Consider the following 18,594-nt stretch of genomic DNA (forward strand, 5'->3'; position numbering starts at 1 on the left):
GAGCCTGTCTTAGCTGGTTGCTGAAGACAGAGTTTACTTCAGTTCAAAAATTCCTATTCAGTCCCAATTATTCTTTTAACCAGAGGTTACATAGGTTCGAAATGATTTTTTTATATCCTCAATTCCTCAATATTGTATGTGTTATGTGTGCTTTGTGCTGTGTGACTGTTGGTACTGTGTTTTGCACCTTGGCCCCCGAGTAAAAATGCCTCGTATGCCGTATTCATGAGTATTGAGGTATGGTTGAATGACATTAAACATGAATTGAATTGCATGTCCCAACTCACTTGTATGGAGTATCTTGACAAGTTCTCTATGATTTAATCCTGTTTTCTTGTCCAACTGCTGGATTGAAGCAGAACCTCCTATTGCTGCTGCAGGAGCAAAAGCAATAAAATTTAACATAACAAATCAACAATGAGCTCAAAGGGATATTGAGAAAGTTTATGGCCCAGGCTTTCATGTACTGCAGTGAAGGTGTCACTAATGATTTGGAGCTCAGATTCAGAATGAGCACATGCACAAACATCAACTGTGTATTATAATTCAGTGACCAGGGTTGGTGAGACCTTAGATTATCTCTAGAGATAAATTTGAACATCTCCTGTTCATCTTGTACATTAGCATGGAAAGCTACTGAATTCCTGAGGATACCAAGATAGAATCTTTATATAACTGCCTCTGGGGGAAACTCACTAAGTCAGATATCAGCAAATGTCACCTCTAACTCTGGTGTACCAATGTATCTCAGGGAACTCAACAGCTCTTGGCCCAGTGAAAAATATTCAAAGATCAAGCTGCCTAACCTGAGACCCAGATCATTGTTTTACTAAGAAGCAGAGATACATGTTCTCCTGCAAACATGGGCAACCTACAGCGGGTATATCAAAGTATTGAAATATTTCCATTGATGCTTCCACAAAATCCTCCAACTCTACCAGCAGGATAGATGAACCAACACCAGCATACTCTCCTAGGCTAAGAGCAGCAGTATCAATATTCTGATTATACTTAATTAGCTCCTGGTTGGACTTCATTGTCAATATGCATGACCTCAGACCATCTGGTATTTCACTTAAAGGAACAGCAGGCGGGGTTGTGAAGAAACAAATATGCAGCGTGTGACATCAAAAACACAGAACAAGCTACCAGAAATGTTAAAATCTCAACATGCTTCAACTAGGGATTCATTGTTGCTTTTCTGCTCCAGACTTCCTGTCACTTATCAATATGGTAGTTTCTGAGACATAACAATAGGCTGCTTCACAGCTGCTTCATACAGTAGTTCCCTGGAGCATAATGGGACAAATGCTCAGTTGACATTGCAAAGCTGAAACAACACAATGTGCCTTGGGGGAGCTCTACAGTGTATATTCCTAGGGATGAAGAGTGAGTTGACATTTGTCATTTCTACTCTGAATCTATTTAAATATCAGTAAATCCTCAAATTTAGTGCTCATTAATCTCCTGTGGCGTCAGAAAAATTAAGGCAAGTCGGTCTTGTCTAGCAGAGTTTTCCCAATCAATTGAACCCACACACCCTCACATTAATGTAACCATTATTTTTCCCACTCCAAGCAATTCTATCTTCAACCAAGGCCAATTCAGGATCTGAACAAAACTTCTTTAAAAAAATGACAGTATGCAGAAGGTCATAAACAGTCAATGTTTTGGGCTGAGACTCTTCATCAAGTCCTGAATCATAGACTTTTTAATCATTTCCATAGATGCTGCCTAAATTGCTGAATTCCTCCAGCATTTTGTCTGTAATTCTTACATCTGAAGAATCTTGTGTTTATATATGGTGAAAATTTGCTTCAATTATTTCATCAGCAACATAAAGTTATGTTAAAATAATAAACAAATGCTGGAAATACTGAGTTAGTCAGCCAGCATCTCTAAGAAGAGAGCTTATTTTTCAGGTTAATGAATTTTATTTAGTGACTCTAATTAATATTGCATATTTTCTACTGGTTACATCATGGCAAAAGTTGCTTGATTTCTTCATTGACATGGAGATGTATCAATGCTCTCATAGATCTCACAACAAATCTTCCTCTCCTAGTTCTCATCTCCATCCCACCGATTGTGCTATTGGCAGCCTAATCATATTTAATACTGTCTTCCTTGCTTTTTGAATGCTTCCCACATCAATCTCTTCACCCTCTTCTCCTGTCAACTTACTTGTGTCCTGGGGTTCATCAATCTTGCCATTTTATCAGACAGGAATCTGAGCAGAATTATTTATACAAGGCTCTGATCTTTAAGATGAGCAGCCTTTGCATTCTGGACTTGGCAGGGTATCCATAAATTACCAAGTTTTCCTGCATCCTATTAGTCTCATGATCAGAACACATGGGTGTTCTATATTCTACTTCACCAATTTGATGACAGTAAGGAACCTGGAGAATGGGTAGCAGAGTATCTCTAATTCTACAAGGAGTAAACTGTACAAGGATATAATCAGACCCAGCACCTTAAGCATTAAGAATGTACATTAAGAAATGCAGTCTTTTTGTATACAAGGTGGAAACATCTGCTAAACAGAGGCAATTGTAACTCAGTGCAAAGGACAAATTAATGAGAAAAAAGTTGACAGCTGGAATATAATAGGGGATAGTGCAAGATCATTCACCTTAGAAAAAGAATGACAAAGCAAATTACCATTTAAATGGTATGAGATTTTTCAGGCAGAATGAGATCTGGGAGTACCCATCTTGGAAGTGCTAAAGGTTAAGGTGCATGTACAGCATAAAATTAGGATGGATAATAAAATGTTGGCCTTTACAGAAAGGGACAAATAACATAAACGTGGGAATGTTGGTACATCTTTAGAGGCCAATGGTGAGAGAACACTTGGAATACTGCATATGGTTTTAGTCTCAACACTTAAGGAAAGATCTATTGGCATTGCAGACTACCTGCACTCCAGCTTCCAGGGAATTATGTACTTATAACCCAAGCTCTTTCTGTTCAAGAATACTCTCCAGGACCCTGTCATTCATTGTGGATGTCCTGCTCTGGTTTATCTTCCCTAAAGGTATCACTTCACACTTGTCTGAGTTATTGTACAAGTAGGTATTGAAGCCAAGGTCTTAAAACTCATCCCCTCAAAACAAATCAACAAGCTTCAAGACCTTGGCTTCCATACCTCCTTGTACAATTGGATCTTCAATTTCCTCGTTTGCAGACCCCAGTCAGTTCGGATTGGCAACAACATCTCCTTCACAATGTCTATCAGCACAGGTGCACTACTAGGCTGTGCATAGCCCCTGATCTACTCACTTCATATTTATGACTGTGAGGCTAAGCACAGCTCCAATGCCTTCTTTGGAACAGAGGAGGCTGGGGGAAAATAATTGAAATCTGTAACATTCCAATATGTGCAGGAAGAGTAAATAAGAATCTATTTCCCTTAGCAAAGGGGTCAAAAAGCAGGGGGCATAGATCAATTGTAATTGATAGATTTTTTTTTTACCTATAAGTGTGGTGAGCAACTGAAAACTCACTGTCTGCAAGTGGAAGCTAAATCACTCATAGTATGTATACGGAAAAACACGAGACTGCAGACAAGAAATATGAAACAACAGCACAAATGCTGGAGGAACTCAGCATGTCAGGCAGCATCTGTGGAAGGAAATGATGAATTAATGTTTCATGTCAAGGGTCTCATTCCAAAACACTGACTGTTCATTTCCATCTATAAATGCTCTCTGACCTTCCGAGTTCCTCCAGCATTTTGTGTGTGTTGCTCCAGAATATTTACATAGTATTTATAATGCACACTTCTATTGTACACAGCAAGTCTACAAAACCTAGTGCTGGAAACTGGAATTAAACTGAGCAGCCCTTTTTTTCCCCTCCTCAGAAAAAAGGTGCAGGAAGAGGCCACCAAACCCCCTCAAGCCTGATCTGCCCTTCAATATTTCAATGAAGAGACAATGAGTCCAAATGTTCTCCTTTACTGTTGTAAATTTCCTTTAATTCTATTTTCTATGATTCAATGAAGTGAAGGTTTAGTAATCTTCCAGATTATTTTCAATTGAAGGGGAAGATTTCAAAGATAATGCCTGATGAAGATAAAGATTCTGATGCAGGGTTTGATGACCCATTTTCTAAAACGACTTAATGTTGTAAATAAATTTTAAAAATTGGAATGCAGTCAAATGCAACTGCACACTGTACTTCAATGTAGGTACTTATAAGTAGAAAAATACAACACAAGCAAGCAAAAGTTTCAGTAATATTAATACAATAAGTTTTTTTGTTATCAATTACCTGGCAACTGCTCTAGAACAGCAAAACTTTTTTACTTTCATGTTGTTTTTATTGAAAGGTGATGGGATTCATTCAAATATACAGTGGCATGCAAAAGTTTGGGCACCCCGGTCAAAATTTGTTACTGTGAATAGCTGAGTGAGTAAAAGATGATCTGATTTCCAAAAGGCATGAAGTTAAAGATGACACATTTCTTTAATACTTTAAGCAAGATTACTTCATTTATTTCCATCTTTTACAGTTTCAAAAAAACAAAAAAGGAAAAGGGCCCAAAGCAAAAGTTTGGGCACCCTGCGTGGCATGCTCTGCTCTTTTGAGGTCTATCCACAGATTTTCAACGATGTTTAGGTTGGGGGACTGTGAGGGCCATGGCAGACCATCAGCTTGTGCCTCTTGAAGTAGTCCATTGTGGATTTTGACGTGTGTTTAGGATCATTATCCTGTTGTAGAAGCCATCCTCTTTTCATTTTCAGCTTTTTTACAGATGGTGTGATGTTTGCTTCCAGAATTTGCTGGTATTTAATTGAATTCATTCTTCCCTCTACCAATGAAATGTTCCCTGTGCCACTAGCTGCAACACAAGCCCAAAGCATGATCGATCCACCCCCTTGCTTAACAGTTGGAGAGGTGTTCTTTTCATGAAATTCCGCATCCTTTTTTCTCAAACATACCTTTGCTCATTGCGGCCAAAAAGTTCTATGTTAACTTCATCAGTCCACAGGACTTGTTTCCAAAATGCATCAGGCTTGTTTAGATGTCCCTTTGCAAACTTCTGATGCTGAATTTTGTGGTGAGGACGCAGGGAAGGTCTTCTTCTGATGACTCTTCCATGAAGTTCATATTTGTGCAGGTGTCGCTGCACAGTTGAACAGTGTACCACTATTCCAGAGTCTGCTAAATCTTCCTGAAGGTCTTTTGCAGTCAAACGAGGGTTTTGATGTGCCTTTCTAGCAATCCTACGAGCAGGTCTCTCCGAAAGTTTTCTTGGTCTTCCAGACCTCAATTTGACCTCCACCGTTCCTGTTAACTTCCATTTCTTAATTACATTACAAACTGAGGAAATGGCTACCTGAAAACACTTTGCTGTCTTTATAGCCTTCTCCTGCTTTGTGGGCATCATTTATTTTAATTTTCAGAGTGCTAGGCAGCTGCTTAGAGGAGCCCATGGCTGCTGATTGTTGGGACAAGGTTTGAGGAGTCAGGGTATTTATAAAGCTTTGAAATTTGCATCAGCTGGCCTTTCTTAACGATGACTGTGAACAAGCCATAGCCGTAACAAGCTAATTAAGGTCTGAGACCTTGGTAAAGGTTATCTGAGAGCTCAAATCTCTTGGGGTGCCCAAACTTTTGCATGGTGCTCTTTTACCTTTTTCACTCTAAAATTGTACAAAACAAAATTAATACACTAATCTTGCTTAAAATGTTGAAAAGAATGTTTCATCTTTAAGTTTATGACTTTTCGAGATCAGTTCATCTTCTACTCACTTAACTATTCACATTAACAGAAATTTTGACCAGGGGTGCCCAAACTTTTGCATGTCACTGTACGATTTGTACAGAAGGGAGCATTGCAAGTAACCAGACAAAATATTTTTATATTCTCACCAATCCTCTACCAACTAAGGTCATAAATATTGTTAAGCTCAGAAAATTGAGATGTTCAAAGAATTCTGGCTGAGCAGTATATACTAAACTAGCACACACTTCAGCTTACTAACAACTTTGAATTAGGTGCAAAGAGCAAATCAATTAGCATAGAATTATTTTCCAATTTAAAAACAAACTGAAAATGTGGCCTTCTATATACTGGCGAGACCCGACGCAGACTGGGAGACCGCTTTGCTGAACACCTATGCTCTGTCCGCCAGAGAAAGCAGGATCTCCCAGTGGCCACACATTTTAATTCCACATCCCATTCCCATTCTGACATGTCTATCCACGGCCTCCTCTACTGTAAAGATGAAGCCACACTCAGGTTTGAGAAACAACACCTTACATTCCGTCTGGGTAGCCTCCAACCTGATGGCATGAACATTGACTTCTCTAACTTCCGCTAATGCCCCACCTCCCCCTCGTACATTTATTTTTATACACACATTCTTTCTCTCACTCTCCTTTTTCTCCCTCTGTCCCTCTGACTATACCCCTTGCCCATCCTCTGGGCTCCCCCACCCCACCCCCGGCCGTCTTTCTCCCTGGGCCTCCTGTCCCATGATCCTCTCATATCCCCTTTGCCAATCACCTGTCCAGCTCTTGGCTCCATCCCTCCCCCTCCTGTCTTCTCCTATCATTTTGGATCTCCCCCTCCCCCTCCCACTTTCAAATCTCTTCCTTACTCTTCCTTCAGTCAGTCCTGACGAAGGGTCTCGGCCTGAAACGTCGACTGTACTTCTTCCGAGAGATGCTGCCTGGCCTGCTGCGTTCACCAGCAACTTTGATGTGTGATGCTATATGCTTCCTGCTTTTATTCTGGACTTCTGGCAGACATTGCAGAGAAGTGTTCGAATATCAATAGTTAGCTCAATATATATGGCACAGAAACGGGTAATTCAGCCCAACCAGTCTACATTGCAAACTTAAGCTTCACTCCAACCTGCTCTAGTTTTTTTTCATCTCAATCTATGAGCATAACCCTCTATTCCCTTCCTTGTACATTAGCCCAGCTGCTCCTTTAATACCTCTAAACTATGCATTTCAGCCATTTCCTGTGGCAGCAAATTCCGCACTGGGTGAAGAAATTGCATCTGAATTCCCCATTGGAATTCAGAGTGACTGGAATCAGAATCAGATTTAATATCACTGGCCGATGTCATGAAAATTGTTGCTTTGCAGCTGCATTACACTGCAATAGATAATAATTAAAACTATAAATTACAGTAACTATATACAAGTATATATAAAGTAGTAGTTCAAAAAGAGACGGGAAAAGTTACTGAGGTGGTGTTCATGGGTTATTATCTAATGGTGGAGGGGAAGAAGCTGTTCCTGAAAAACGTCTCTTCAGGTGCTTGTACCTCCTCCTGGGTGGTAGCAATGAGGAACAGGGCATGTCCAAGATCCTTAATGATGGATGCCGTCTTTTTGAGACATCATCTTTTGAAGGTATCCTCAATGCTGAAGAGGCTGGTCCCCATGATAGAGCGGCTGAGATAACAACCTTTTGCAGTATTTTTTCTGATCCTGTGCAGTAGCCCCTCCATACCAGACAGTGATGAGCCAGCTAAACTGCTTTCCATGGTACATCTCTAGAAATCTGCTAGAAGATTTGGTGACATACCATGTCAGTTCAAACTCCTATTAAAATATAGCAGCTAATTGTCCAAATGAAATATTAGCTTCTTTGATTGCCATTCTAACATTAGCACTGTTTCTTCTTTCCACAGATGCTGCCTCGGTGCTTCCAATATTTTGTCTTTATTTTGTACTGGTACACTCCAATTATATTCTTATCCATTACTAAAGATATACTCTCTAAATCTATGCTATTTCAAATTCTTGAAGAATTTTATTGGGTCTTTCCTTTGTCTTTAAGACCTAGCTTGCTCATCCTTTCCAGATGTTTAATCTCATTTCCAGAGTCATCTTTGCAAATCTTATTTCTGTTCAACCTTAGCAGTGCTTCTGTATCCTTACTATAAGTGGACCAGAGCTGTATGCAATACTGTAAGTATAGTCTTACAAAGTTTGATATAAGCCTAGTGTAATTTCATTACTTTTCAACTTAATCCTGCTAGAAATAAAGTCTAATATTGAGTTTGCCATTTTAATGGCCTTTGCTTTCTTTCTTCAATATTTTTATTAAATTTATTAAATTCATACATGTAAATACAGAATTCATGAGGATGCTTATTACAAATCAAAATAAGGTAGCACATAATGCAATATATATAAATCACACTGACACAGTCACTGTATCCCATATTCATGATCAAATAAAATAAATTGAATTATGAAATACAATAGTATGGTTAATTATATTATAAAAAAAATCTATACTCACTACCAAGACAAAGCTGGTTGGTAAAAAAAAACAAAAAAAAGAGTACTTTACCATATAGTGTTTTACAATAATATCCCAGATCTATATTTTAATAACAATAACAATTCAAAGATTTTCAAAATAGTTCAGAAAGGGTCCCCCATAACGTTTGAAAATCTTAATTAGAATCAGAAATCCAACAACGAATCGTCTCTAAATTTAAACATGACATAACATCGCATAACCATTGAGCATGTGGGCGGGGGGGGGGGGGGGGCAACCTCCTTCCATTTAAGCAAGATCGCCCTCCCAGCCATAAGAGAAATAAAAGCCAGTACCCGCAAATGACAAAGCTCCAAAATTATAGCTCTTTCCTCAACAATACCAAATAAGGCAGTCATAGGATTGGGCTTAAAATTAACTTCAAAAAGTACAGAAAAAGTTTGGAATACATCTTTACAATATTTTTCAAGGCCCGAACATGACCAAAACATAAGAATTAATGAAGCCTCTCCATTATTACATCTGTCACAATAAGGAGATACAGTGGTACGCAAAAGTTTGGGCACCCCTGGTCAAAATTTCTGTTACAGTGACTAGCTGAGTAAAAGATGACCTGATTTCTAAAAGGCATAAAGTTAAAGATGACACATTTCTTTAATATTTTAAGCAAGAAAACTTTTTTATTTCCACCTTTTACAGTTTCAAAATAAGAGAAAAGGAAAAGGGCCCGAAGCAAACATTTGGGCACCCTGCATGGGCAGTACTTAGTAACCCCCCCTTTGGCAAGTATCACAGTGTGTAAACACTTTCTGTAGCCAGCCAAGAGTCTTTCAGTTCTTGTTTGGGGGATTTTCGCCCATTCTTCCTTACAAAAGTCTTCTAGTTCTGTGAGATTCTTGGGCCATCTTGCATGCACTGCTCTTTTGAAGTCTACTCATAGATTTTCGATGATATTTAGGTCAGGGGACTATAAGGGCCACGGCAAAACCTTCAGCTTGCGCCTCTTGAGGTAGTCCATTGTGGATTTTGAGGTGCGTTTAGGTTCATTATTCTGTTGTAGAAGCCATCCTCTTTTCATCTTCGGCTTTTTTACAGACGGTGTGATGTTTGCTTCCGGAATTTGCTGGTATTTAATTGAATTCATTCTTCCTTCTACCAGTAAGTGTTCCCCATGCCACTGGCTACAACACAAGCCCAAAGCATGATCGATCCACCCCCGTACTTAACAGTTGGAGAGGGGTTCTTTTCATGAAATTCTGCACCCTTTTTTCTCCAAGCATACCTTTGCTCATTGTGGCCAAAAGGTTCTATTCAAGAGGTTCAAAGGAACATCTAAACAAGCCTGATGCATTTTGGAAACAAGTCCTGTTGACTGATGAAGTTAAAACAGAACTTTCTGGCCACAATGAGCAACGGTGTGTTTGGAGAAAAAAGGGTGCAGAATTTCATGAAAAGAACACCTCTCCAACTGATAAGCACAGGGGTGGATCGATCATGCTTTGGGCTTGTGTTGTAGCCAGTGGCACAGGGAACATTTACTGGTAGAGGGAAGAATGAATTCAATTAAATACTAACAAATTCTGGAAGCAAACATCACACCGTCTGTAAAAAAGCCAAAGATGAAAAGAGGATGGCTTCTTCAACAGGATAATAAACCTAAACACACCTCAAAATCCACAATGGACTACCTCAAGAGGCGCAAGCTTAAGGTTTGCAATGGCTCTCACAGTCCCCTGACCTAAATATCATCGAGAATCTGTGGATAGACCTCAAAAGAGCAGTGCATGCAAGATGGCCCAAGAATCTCACAGAACTAGAAGCCTTTTGCAAAGAAGAGTGGGCGAAAATTCCCCAAACAAGAACTGGAAGACTCTTGGCTGGCTACAGAAAGTGTTTACAAGCTGTGATGTTTGCCATAGGGGGTGTTAGTAAATACTGACCATGCAGGGTGCCTAAACTTTTGCTTCCGGCCCTTTTCCTTTTTTGTTATTTTGAAACTGTAAAAGATGGAAATAAAAAAGTAATCTTGCTTAAAATATTAAAGAAATGTGTCAGCTTTAACTTTATGCCTTTTAGAAATCAGTTCATCTTTTACTCATTTAGTTATTCACAGTAACAAAAATTTTGACCAGGGATGCCCAAACTTTTGCACGCCACTGTATATCTGCAAAAAAACGAGAGGACTTGTCTTTAGACATATGAGCCCTATGTACCATTTTAAATTGTAGGAGGGAAAATGACCTTTTTAGTTTGTGGTGCAACATTTGGCGACTAGTACATTTGTATTCCAAGATCACTTTGCTCCTTTACCCCAGCAGTCCCCAACCACCGGGCCGCAAAGCATGTGCTACCAGGCCGTGAGGAAACAATATGATTTGGCGATATGTGTCAGCTGCACCTTTCCTCATTCCCTGTCATGCCCACTGTTGAGCTTGAACGCACGCGAGGTCATTACCCGCACATCATCCATGTCAGTGCGGGAAGGAGATCAACTCCTCGAGCTTGCAAATGATGGCGGGCTGAAAAGTATGTTTGACATAACATCTCTGCCGGCATTCCGGATCAAAGTCAAGGCTAAATATCCTGAGATAGCCACGAAAGCATTGAAAACGTTGCTTCCATTTCCAACATATTTCTGCAATGAATGCAACAAAAACTAAATTGCGGAATAAACTGGACATAAGGAACTCCCTTCGAGTATCGCTGTCTCCCATCACCTCTCGATAGAACCGTCTCGTTGCAGGAAAACAAGCCCAGGGCACCCACTGATTCAGCGATATTGATGTGTTGTTGCAATGATTTTATATGTTCATATGGGGAAAATATGCACTGTGTGTTAAATATCCAAACGTTACTTAAAATGTTACGATGCTATTGACTTACTTATATAACCATAGAACAATTACAGTACGGAAACAGGCCATCTCTGCCCTTCTAGTCCGTGCCGAACGCTACTCTCACCTAGTCCCACCGACCTGCACTCAGCCCATAACTCTCCATTCCTTTCCTGTCCATATAGCTATCCAATTTTTTGTTAAATGTTAATATCAAACCTGCCTCTACCACTTCTACCGAAAGTTCGTTCAACACTTACTTCAAGCTCCCCGTCCTCCCCTGATAATTGACTTATCACTATATTCATGCAAGGAAAATATGCGCTATGTTTAATATTAAATTCATTAGATAAACCCTTTTAGAAACGAAATTGAGTGTATTAGCAATTTATCACCTATATTCTGGTCGTGATTAACACCCTGCCCACCCCCAAAAGAATCGACAAAAACGATTTGTAGAGAAAATTCGGCATGTTACATGTACGCGCATGCGCACTGGTGACCGCGCATGGCCTCATGGTCATTGTAGTCTTTCTCGGGGTAAACCCAAGGTTTTTGACTGCTACTCTTGTCCATTGGCACCCTCCCTACTCACCGGGTGCCGCCGCCCCCCCCCCCCCCACCCCGGTCCGCAAGAATATTGTCAATATTAAACCGGTCCGCAGTGCAAAATAGGTTGGGGACCCCTGCTTTACTCTATTTAGAGTCACATGACCCTTGGTATCTGAAGGAGAATTCATCACCTATGAGGTTTCCAATTTGAATAGCCCCTGTATAAACGAAAGTTAATCCTTTGAACTTTGTAGTAAATGCAAAGCACAGAGTGGGTCCGAATTGTGCAGACTGTTCTCAGATGGATTGCTAAAACTTAATCAATGATCTGGGAAACGCTGCCTAAAAGGTGGTGGAAGCATATTTAATAGTAAAATTCAAAAGGAAAGTGAACAAGACTTGCAAAGAAGGATAGATTTTTCAGAAAGCTAACAGAGACCCTATGCCTTCTTTCTGTATTGGACAAATTGATCATCTTGGAAAATATGGTGCTATGTCTATACAACTTAAAATGCTGTTGATTGATCCACTGAATGGCTCCATCAGTAGAGATCTATCGGAATTTGGGCGAGTTGTCATATTTTGAACGATGCCTTTTGAAGTCAGAATTAACAGTCTTATAAATCAAAATAGCATTTGACAAATTGAATACAGTTTAATGAGGATGACTGAAGGAGAAGCAGTAGATATAATATACGCACACATTCATGAAAGCATTTAATAAAGCACCATATAAAAGGGTGTCATTTTAAACAAAAGCTCATGGGGTTTGCAGTAACATGTCGCATAATTTATGTATTTTTATGTTCTGTGTCATTTGAACCAACATGACTATGCTGCTGCTACAAAAAGTTTTTTATTGTTCCTGTACCTCACTGTACCTGTGTGAGACAATAAATTTGTTTTGACAAGTGGAATATAATGCATGAATATATTGTGGTTTTGCCCTTTCACTGAAAAAATAGTTAATAGTTTTTGCTAAATGGTGAGAGACAAACATATAGAGGGATTTTGATACGCTGATTTGTAAACTGCAAAATTAACCTGCAGGTACAGCAAACAATTGGAAGACAAATGTAATACCGGCCTTTGATCCAAAAGAGTTGGAGTTCATGAGTAGGAAATCTTGCTAATATTGTACATGACTTTGACAAAATGTCCTTTGGGGTTCTATTTGCAATTTTAGTGCCAATGGGTAAAAGAAGATGTATTCATTTTGGAGTCTGTGCAGCACTGGTTTACTAGATTAATTCCTGGGAGGAAGGATCAGATCTTCCCGCATAAAGAGCCTGAATAATACTTGCCCTTTCCTTCAAGTTGAGAACAATAAGAGAGAAGTACAAGATCCTAATTAGCAAGGTAGATAATGAGGGGCTGTTTTGGATAATTGGACCACGCTTTAACAATGCTTCAGAAAGCAGAATCTCGGGATAAGACACCCATCCTTTAAGACTGAAAGGATGAAAAAAATTATTTACAGAGGGTTTTAAAATCTTTGGTAACTACTTCCTCAAGAGGACTGCAGATATGAGGTCATATAGCTTGTTCAAGGCTGCTTCTGGCTGTATGAAAGCTAACTGGCATATTAGTCAATATTGCAATAACAATTTTTGCAACTTTTCTGCAAAGCCAAAATTTGTTTCACATTGCAGCTTATTACAGTCATACCATGGCTTTTAAAGAGGATGGAGAAATGCTTTCATGTTTTACACATGTTGGATAAAAACATACACTGGCATCACAATATTCAAACAAGCCTTGATCCTGAGATACAATGGGAGTAGGAGTTAAAAAGGTTCATTTCTGAAATTGCATGTTTTTTTAATATTTCTTGGGAGCACCATAATCATAGAACAAAAACAAGTTGATCTTGCAACAAATACATGCTAAGCTGCTGATATTTTTGTTACAGAGCCTTAATGAACGGATAAAATAGATTGTTTCTTTCTGCTAGCCTTTCTTCATTAATTAAATGTGGGAATTAAATACGAAACAGCTTCACAGCCAGTATTGCTGCATCAAGCTACAATACAAAAAGAACCACGAAACTCAAGATCACTCAGGAGTGACATGAACAACCAAAAATGAAGCCAGATACAAGCTGAGCGGCGCATCTTAAGGAGTGTACACAAAGGGTTTCCACACAACTATGTGTGAACTTCCATTAGACCTCCATCTCATTGATAATACCAAGCTTGAGAATGGTTACCTCGCCAAATGCACCTCTGCCAATAACTTTCAGGATTTCAAAGTCTTCCTTGTGGAGCCGCATCTGCTTCACTTTAACAGTGAATGGTTTGGCTGTAATAGAAAAACAAAAGCATTACTTCACCTTAAAGAGATGACAAGGAAAACATTGGGGCAGGTTATTAAATGTTGAAAGGAATGGGGATGGGATCACAGTCACTGACAAAGTTTCTTGTATCACTTCTTCATTTTTTTCATACTTTCTTATGGCATAGAACAGTGTCAATTGCTTACTGAGTCACTTTCAGCTTTCACAGTGTTCCCATCAATGTCATTTCCCACTTATGTCCCAGGTAACGAGATGAATGTGCTTTCTAATACTGCAAAAAATGCTAATCTACTAACAAGTACAATGACCACAATATAATGTCAAATTAACTGAATGCATTTTAAATTATCCATTATCTATATTCCAAACAACTTTAGGTTAAATTTTCTGATTATATAATGGTAGACTTCCAAGAAATATCTGAACATTCTGTTAGTCAAGTTACATCGAAGGGAAGAAATTCAGCATGTTACTGACAAGGTGCTGTACATGAGACTGCTAAACAAGTGCTCATGGTATTACAGAAAAGATAATGGCATGGCCAGAAGTCAGGTTGACTGGCAAACGGCGAAGAGTGGGAATAAAATGGGCCCTTTCAAGTTGGCAGACAGTGACCAGTAGCATTCCATTGGGTCCACAACTTTTCATGTTATATGTTAATAATCTGGATGTTAAAATTGATGGCTTTGTGACCAAGTTTGTGGATGACACAAATATAGGTGGAAGGGCAGGTGGTGTTGAGGAAGCAGAGTGTCCATAGAAAGACTTGGACAGATTAGGAGAATAAGCAAGTGGCAGATGGAATAGTGTAGGAAAATGTATAGCCACGCACTTTGGTAGAAGGAATAAAGGTACATACTATCTTATAAACAGGAGGTGAATTTAGAAATCAGAGGAGCAAAAACTTACCCTGCAGGTTGAGTAAGGAAGGTATATACAACGTTAGTGTTCATTTCAAAAGGATTAGAATATAAAAGGATGTAATGCTGAGGTTTAATGAGACATTGTTCAGACTTGTAATAGTGTGTGCAGATTTGTGCCTTTCATCTCAGAAAGATTGTTCTGCAATTGGAGACAGTTCAGAGGAGGTTCACGAGATTTATCCTGGGAAAGAAAGGGTGAATATATGAGGAGCATTTGATGGCTCTGGGCCTTTACTTTTGAGGTTTAGAAAAATAACAGGGATCTCAACTGAAACCTATCAAATGTTGAAAAGCCTAGATAGAGTGGACGTGGAGAGAATGTTTCCTATAGTGGGGGAGTCTAGGACCAAATGGCGCAGCCAACAGAAGTACATTCCTTCAGAAAAGAATTTCTTTAGCCAGAGGGTAATGAATTTGTGGAGTTTATTGCCACAGACAGCTATGGAGGCCAAGTCATTGAGTATATTCAAAGTGGAGGTTGTCAGGTTTTTGATCAGTAAGGGTATCAAAGGATATGGAGAGAAGACAGAAAAATAGGATGGGAGGAGAAATAAATCAGCCATGATCAAATGCTGGAGCTGATTAGGCTGAATGGCCTGATTCTGCTCCCATGTCTTATCGTCTTCTCTCAGTATTTGAAGCTCAGCATCAATGAAGTGATACTGAATTTCAATTATGGCCCAAGGAGTAAATATGTGAAAAATTAAGTCACTTCCCAGTGGCCGAACGTACCTATGCAGAACGCCATGCAAATATCCCCTACACATTTGTCACATTTCTGCCGCACATTTCCCTCAGAACATCTGCTTCCAATTTATACTTCCAAGTTCCTACCTGATAGTTTCATATTTCCCCTTACTCCAATTAAACACTTTCCTACCTTGTTTGCTTCTATCCTTCTCCAATGCTATGGTAAAGGAGATAGAATTGTGATCACTATCTCCAAAATGCTTCCCCACTGAGAGACCTGGCACCTGACCAGGTTCATTTCCCAATACCAGATCAAGTGCAGCCTCTCCTCTTGTAGGCTTATCTATATATTGTGTCAGGAAACCTTCCTGAACACACTTAAAAATCTCCACCCCATCTAAACCCCTTGCTCTAGGGAGATGCCAATCAATATTGGGGAAATTAAAATCTCCTATCTCGACAACCCTGTTATTATTGCATCTTTCCAGACTCTGTCTCCCTATTTGCTCCTCGGTGTCCCTGTTACTATTGGGTGGTCCATAAAAAACACCCAGTAGAGTTATCGACCACTTTCTGTTTCTATCTTCTACCCAGAGAGACTCAGTACACAATCTCTCCTATCTCTGATCAGCAGTGCCACCCCCCACCTCTTTTGCCCCCCCTCCCTGTCCTTTCTGAAACGCTAAAGCCTGGCACTCTAAGTAACTATTCCTGCCCCTGAGCCATCCAGGTCTCTGTAATGGCCACAACATCATAGCTCCAAGTACTGATCCACACTCTAAGCTCATCCACTTTGTTCATGATACTCCTTGCATTAAAATAGGCACACCTCAAACCATCAGTCTGAGCGCATCCCTTCTCTATAACCTGCCTATCCTCCCTCTCACACTGCCTACAAGCTTTCTCTATTTGATAGCCAACCGCCCCCTTCCTCTGTCTCTTCAGTTCAGTTCCCCCCCCCCCCCTGGTGTGACTACTTGCCTTTAGCTGTCATCTATCACCTCCTCACCTTCCCTCACTAGATGAAGGTCATCGAGCTGTATCTTCAGTTTCCTACCCGGTCCCTATGGAGCCACAGCTTGATGCACCTGGTGCAGATTTGGCTGTCTAGGAGGCTGGGAGTCTCCCGGACATCCCACATCCGACACCCAGTACAGAACACTGGCCTCGCAGACATACTTCCTCTTCCTATTCTTCACAAGTAACCTACCTACCTTGAACCACTGAGCCAAAGCCCTCCTACTCAGACTCCCTCTACTCTGATACCCACTTTATAAAGTTGTCTTCTTTTTAAATTCTTCCCACCGGTCTAACTCGCTGGCATCCACGCACCTGCGCAGTCATGCCTCGATCAAACTGCTGAAGAAAAAATGCTCTCCTTTTAAGTTCTTCCCACCAAGAAGCATTAGCAAACTTTGAGATATGTATCAAATTATATCTTTGTTTCATCTCTGTCAAGAGTCCTATTTGTAAATGAATTCTGATATCAAGAAACAATTTTATGGAAGGATACATACATAATTGAAACAGAAACATCACATCTTTAGATAATCTTCAAGATAGCTTCAGATAATCTGGTGTCCCATCACATTTTTAGTAGCATTATGGAACTAAAAACATTACTCAGTTTTGAATGACGTGTTGAAAATAACAAAATGTACACTGTTTGCTCTGTGAGCTTCCCACGAGCAAGAAATTTAATTGCACCTTGATGCATTTGTCAAACTAATCTGAGCCCAAATTCATGTTTTGAGACATAATATCTCTTTGGGAGGAGTGGTGCATGTACCACTCACCATCTGAGTGATTGCCAGAGGTAGGTAATCGTATAATATCTGATTTAGGCGAGGACTTCAAACACCATGGCATAAAAGAGTTGTTTAGTATATATTCACATAATGATCAGTCCAGACATGGTGGGCCTGCTTCTTCTACTGTATGACCATCATACTATCATATTTAATGTGGTTGTCAGCTTCCTACATCGATAACATTCTTGTTTTGGAGTGGAGTCACCAACTAGTCCTAGCAATAAGAAAACCTTCAACAGTGAGTACCCATGACATTATCTGTATTAGGGTCCAGCACAGCGAGCTAGATGGAGCAAAGAATGGATCAAGAGCTAAAATGATGTTGTAGTATAAATGGCACATGCACAAGGAAATACAGCAGGAAGTTAGAAGCAGCATGGGGTTGGGAAAGCACCTGCTTGAAAGAAGCATAGGAAATGGAAGAAAGCTAAAGATTAAACATTAGCTTTATTTGTCACACGCACATCAAAACATTGGAAAGTACATTGAATTGCATTATTTCCATCAACTCAAATCAGAGAGGATTGTGCTGGGGCAGCCCGTAAATGTTCTGATGCCAACATAGTTTGCTCACAATTTATTAACTCTAACCATACATCTTTAAAATGTGAGAGGAAACCGGAGCACCTGGAGAAAACACGTGGTCATAGGGAGAACATACAAAATGCTTACAAACATCAGTGGGAATCAAACCCCAACTGGTGATTGTTAGCGCTGTAAAGCAATTGCACTAACTGCAATGCTATCGTGCTGTGTTTCGAAATTAATCTGGTGGGAATAGGGTGCTTCTGGAGTTGGGACATGGGGATGGAAAATACTAAGCTGTCTGTTACTAGATTAATTTAAATGCCACTTTGAATTTTTGTTTTTTTATTAAAATAAACTTTAATTGCCATTTCAATTTACTATAATTGCCAAGTATAATCCTTTTTTTTAGGTGTGATCATTTAAGTATTGACAAAGGAAAATCTACCAGATTCTCAAAGAATATACTACTAGGAAAACTATTTTCCATTTCTAATTCTCTATTTTAAAGTGCATCAAGATCCTTGTATCAAAACATATTTCTGTATGGGCAAATAAGCTTTTTCACATACACTTTAAAATCCCAGCAAATGCTGAAAAATGTAACTTAATTCTACACGACTAGGAATTTGAATGACAGGGTGGTGGTGGGGGTGGCATGCACCTTCATTTATAATAATTTTCCAATAATAAAAACGTTTAC

General features: G+C 39.6%; 1 protein-coding gene across 7 annotated transcripts in view; it reads right to left on the reverse strand.

Annotated features, from left to right (window-relative positions):
* LOC140191079 (serine/threonine-protein kinase MRCK alpha-like) overlaps positions 1 to 18,594 on the reverse strand; it is a 596,213-nt gene that overhangs the window by 424,019 nt on the left and 153,600 nt on the right. For all 7 annotated transcript variants that reach the window (XM_072248222.1, XM_072248216.1, XM_072248164.1 and 4 more), the window contains exon 2: positions 13,856 to 13,947. In XM_072248222.1, coding sequence (XP_072104323.1) covers positions 13,856 to 13,947 — 92 coding nt within the window. The remainder of the gene's footprint in view (positions 1 to 13,855; positions 13,948 to 18,594) is intronic.

The sequence above is a fragment of the Mobula birostris genome, chromosome 2 (assembly GCF_030028105.1).
Source record: "Mobula birostris isolate sMobBir1 chromosome 2, sMobBir1.hap1, whole genome shotgun sequence".
NCBI classification, from domain to species: domain Eukaryota; kingdom Metazoa; phylum Chordata; class Chondrichthyes; order Myliobatiformes; family Myliobatidae; genus Mobula; species Mobula birostris.